At 37.7% G+C, this 4,735-nt stretch overlaps 1 protein-coding gene across 1 annotated transcript in view; it reads left to right on the forward strand.

Moving 5' to 3' along the window:
• The window catches only part of LOC104514227 (intron-binding protein aquarius), a gene marked incomplete at both ends in the record, with an annotated part of 29,380 nt that overhangs the window by 11,253 nt on the left and 13,392 nt on the right, over nt 1-4,735 (forward strand). The window contains 4 exons of the mRNA XM_010157842.1: nt 1,281-1,397; nt 2,323-2,436; nt 3,260-3,363; nt 4,143-4,245. Of these exons, the coding sequence (XP_010156144.1) occupies nt 1,281-1,397; nt 2,323-2,436; nt 3,260-3,363; nt 4,143-4,245 (438 nt within the window). The remainder of the gene's footprint in view (nt 1-1,280; nt 1,398-2,322; nt 2,437-3,259; nt 3,364-4,142; nt 4,246-4,735) is intronic.

Here is a 4,735-nt window from a genome sequence, read left to right on the forward strand (position 1 = left end):
CAAGGAAGAATCCTTGAGAGGGTCGTGAGGCACCGGAACAGGTTGCCCAGAGAAGCTGTGGACGCCCCATCCCTGGCTGTCTTCAAAGCCAGGCTGGATGAGGCTTTGAGCAACCTGGTCTAGTGCAAGGTGTCCCTGCCCATGGCAGGGGGGGTGGAACTAGGTGATCTTTAAGGTCCCCTCCAACCCAAACCATTCTATGATTCTATGATTTAATGTTGGTTCTCTTGGTGGTATTACAGGAAGGTCAGAATTTAGTCAATTCGTGAAGCCTGTTTAAATGCCTGGAACAGGCATGTGAGAAATTGGATGTAAATCCAAGTCTTTTTGCCTTGGTAGCATTGTGTTGTGTTAATGGGTTCTTTTTGCCTGTGTCAAGGCCTCTTTTAGAATATTTGTTTCATGTTAAAGTATATATTTTGACTGCCATCAAAACTTGGTGATTTGATGATTTGAAAGGAATGATTCCATGGAAAGTTTTCATGGTTTTCTGATTTATTTTTTTTTAATAATTAGTGTGCAGGGAAGTTAATGTTTTCTACTACAGATTCTTTTATCCTCTTCGTCTTTAGTTCTAAACACTGTGTTGATGCTTTTTGGCTTTACAATTTAAATCTGTAGATTTCATTGAGAACAACTTCTTCTTCTATTGAATTGTTGAGGTGTACTAATGGATTTTGTTGAGCAGTTACTATGTATAGCAGCTTAAACTATTTACTGAGAAGAAATTATCTGTTTTGCTTACAAAAAGTTTGTAAAGGTTTTTAATTAAGATTTGAAAAATTCCCAGGTCTAATTAAAGTTTCTTACAAAGAATAGAAGATAGCATACAATATTTAGAAGAAACACAGTTTGCAGCCTTGTGAAGGGCAGGCTTAAACCTTAATGAAATGAGTATAGAAAACATTTTAAAACTATGTTGCAGCAGTTTGACATATCTTGTGTAGCATACAGTCATTATGTAGTCACTGAATAGTAGGACAATTGCTTTATTTAATTTACTTTTGTTATCAAGGTGCAGTCTCACTAATGGCAAGCTGTGCCGTGCTCCCAGTCCTATAAAATGCTGTGTGTTCATGGCAGCCTACCTGCATAAAAACAGTGTCTTGGCACACATAAAAGCGGTTTTAATACAAGAACCTGGGTTAGGGCATAAGCTATGTAAATAACTGTGTAGCAATCTATCTTGATTGGCCTTTTTAAAATGGAAAACTACGAGAAACTAGGATTTCTTACATGTCGAAGAATTTCTTGTACTAACGTGAGCTGGTTTGCCACAGGCTTTGCTTCCCACACGGCGCTGGTTTAATACAGTGTTGGATGACTCCCATCTTGTTGTTCACTGTTACCTGTCCAGTCTTGCTAAAAGAGAGAAGGAAGGTCATCTCTTTTGCCAGGTGAGATGCAGAGTTATTGCAAATAGCTTTTTCATTCTGATGCAGCTCTGAATACTGCTATTGTTTTGTTTTATATTTGTTTGCAAGGGTTTTTTGATGGGTGCAAACTGCATGTTTATTTAGATCCTTCAGGCAGTTCTTTCTTGCCTGTAACTCTGTGAGTGACTGTGCTTACGTTTGTGGTGCTGTTTTTGAACAGTTCTTAAAGTGCTTTTCCTCATCTATAACAGAAGTTGTCAGCAGCGCATTCTTGTGTGCTTCATTTGGACGTCAGATTGCTCTAAGGTGCAACTGTTTTTCACTATTGACCTTCAGTTTACTCAGTCTTGGACACTATATTGGTTTTTATGTCAGTATCTGAAGATCTCTCCCCTTTCCTGCACCTTCACTACTTTTCCTGCTACTTGCTGTCCCCCATCTCTAGCATTTGTTCGGTTTCTTTGAGTGTCACTGTTGATGGAACACAAAGCCAACAGCACATCTGAATAAATTTTTTCTTCCAGGTTAAATAATGTCATTTAAAGGTAGGATGACTTCCAGAGCTGGCATCAGAGAGAGGGCAGGAGGGAGCAAGACCTCTCCGTTTTGGGAGCAGCGAGCCATAAGTTGGGTTCAGCTCCTCAGTGAACTTCTGGCGTGATCACCTGTGTGCTGTTAGTTTCAGTTTCAAGTCCTAGTATGTCGAAGACACTCACATTGGTTGTGGGCTGTGCTGTGATTTCCATGGCTTGTAGAGGAGACACCTAAACAAAATTTTGTGCATCAGTCTAGTATAAAATTTAGGTACAGCTCTTTAGTCTATTTCTTCAAGAATTTGAGAAGCCCATGTGCATGGTGCTTAGATTTCCCCTCTTAAATTCTGTTTTTGTTTGTGGTAGGATGTCTCTTAAACTTAATCTGCTAATTTATATGGATGATGTCTCAGCTTTTAGATATGCTTAAATTCTACACTGGCTTTGAAATCAACGATCAGACAGGAAATGCTTTAACAGAGAATGAGATGACAACAATTCATTATGACAGAATTACTTCTTTACAGGTAGGTAGATGGCAAAGTGCTTATGGGAGGGAAAGGATTTGTTTTTGTTGTTTTAGACGACTAATTTGCATCTAAAATAGGCATTAAGCTATTTCCCAAACCCCTTATTTTTCTTATTGAGTTACAGGAATAGTTTTAACTTGACTGTGCTATACCAAAAATGCTTAATGCTTCAGTGTTAGGCATGTGACTGACTAAATAATATGCTCTAGCAAAACATCACCACTTTTGAGTTGATACTGAGGAGATGAACTGCTCCCATTAAATCTGTTCAGAAAGGGAAAATTAAGTGCTGTAGGAAGTTACGATTATGCAGTAGGTGGCACCATTTCTTCATGATCAGCACGCATACAGCAGCAATAGTGGTCCCTTGTACATAAGAGACAGAATAAAAATTCACATTACTTGTAGTCATATAAAGATATAAAAGTCATATAAAGCTCTTTTCAGAATTTTTCCTATCAGTTTTAACAAAAAATATTCAAGGAAGAATGGTTAAATTAAACATGTTCCTTGTTTTTCTTGGTTGTGTGCAAGGCTACATGTCTGTCTCCTTATGTTTTATTTTAACGACAGAACAAATGCTGATAGGAGGGTGTATAGACAAGATACTGTGTCAGAACCACAGAAGTAACAAAAAGGTGGTGCTAACTAAGAAAAATGGAGATTTCACCTGTTTTTTATTTCTATACTGGTAGTGTCCACAGGGTGTTTTGTGTTTATGAGTCAGAGGAAGCTATGCTTTTGTGTAAATGTTTAGATTGTTATTAAAGTGTTTCGTTAACATGCTTACAGTCAGTTTTTGGGCGTGGGTCTTTTGTAGAGAGCAGCATTTGCACATTTCCCAGAGTTACACGACTTTGCACTCTCCAATGTAGCTGCAGTAGATACTCGTGATTCACTGTTGAAGATATTTGGGCCACTTAGGTAAGTTACCAAAATGATATTTAACATGAAAATGAAATTCTTTGTTCTCAATGTGTTTTAATTTAACAGACTTCTAGCTTTTTTTTTTTTCTTGACTTCCTATGTGACTTCTCAGGTCTTTCTGAGGTGCCTTTACATCTGCTGAAATAGTCAGGGAGAGGTTGCATCCACTAGTAGTGAAGTACTAGAATTACAGTGTAAGAAAAATCTGTATTTTCCTTTATTCTGATGAATGTGAGAAAATACTGATTTTCTGGAAAACAGCAAATTGCTTGAAGTAATTGTAGCAGTAATTAACTTAGAGTAGTTATCTGCTAACTTCTTAAAATATAGGGTTTTCTTGCTTTGTTCTATACAGAAACTACACCAGAAATCATAGAAGGTATACCACTATATTAACTGTACTGTATTGTAAACACTGTAAATAAAAGGATAGCAGTCTGTATTTTGACCAAGGCAATCTGTGCTTGGTTATTTAGTTCTGTTTTTCAGGTATATGTCTTGAAACAATAGAAAAATATTGTACCTTGCTGTGTTTATTGCTGGTGAGTAGTTCAGCTTACACATGTGGCTGAGCACACCACCCATGGAAGTGCTGTAGAGCACTTTGTAACAGCTCCAGAAATAAAAATGTTTTATATATCTCAAACTTCACTTAAAATGTTGACCTGTAATGTCTGGTGTCTGAAATGCGTAGTTGGATTTTTTTATTTTTTTAAGGCAAACTATAATCTACCGTTTCAGTGATGCAAGCTTCTGTTTTCCCTTTTGCCATGCAGCTCAAATACTCTTCACCAGGTGGCGTCATACCTCTGCCTGCTGCCGCCTCTTCTGGAAGGAGAAGACTCGAGCTATGAGAAGGAGTTTCTGTTGGAATTGCTGGTAAAAACGTATTTAACGTTGCTTGTGTTTTTTCACTGACAACTCAAGTTATAGCTAAATCGAACAACTACACTGTAGTGCAGTAGCCATTTAACGTGTTGTGCTGAACCACCTGTGAACCACAGCAGTGTTAACACAGTGAAATGCGGACTAAGATGGGGTTAAAACTATTTAAAGGAAATATTTCAAAATGTTTATTTATAAATGTAGTTTCCCTGGGAAGCTAGAATGTGTGTGTTTGGTGTAATTCTGAAGGTCACTAAGCAGAGGCTCAGCAGCAGTTCTGAGTTCTGGAAAAATTGTTCTTTATGTAGTAACCTGTTTGTCCCCTTTTCATAGGCTTATTTTGTGGTTGTTGGTTTCTTAAAAATCATTCCTGTAATTTCCTAAGATTTTAGGTGGTAGTAATATGATGCTTATGGATGCCATGGAGAGATATCTGTTCAGATTACATATTGTAGTATTGAATGGATTGATTTCCTGCCCCCCC

Source organism: Eurypyga helias, unplaced genomic scaffold, assembly GCF_000690775.1.
Source record: "Eurypyga helias isolate BGI_N326 unplaced genomic scaffold, ASM69077v1 scaffold4548, whole genome shotgun sequence".
In the NCBI taxonomy this organism is placed as follows: Eukaryota; Metazoa; Chordata; class Aves; order Eurypygiformes; family Eurypygidae; genus Eurypyga; species Eurypyga helias.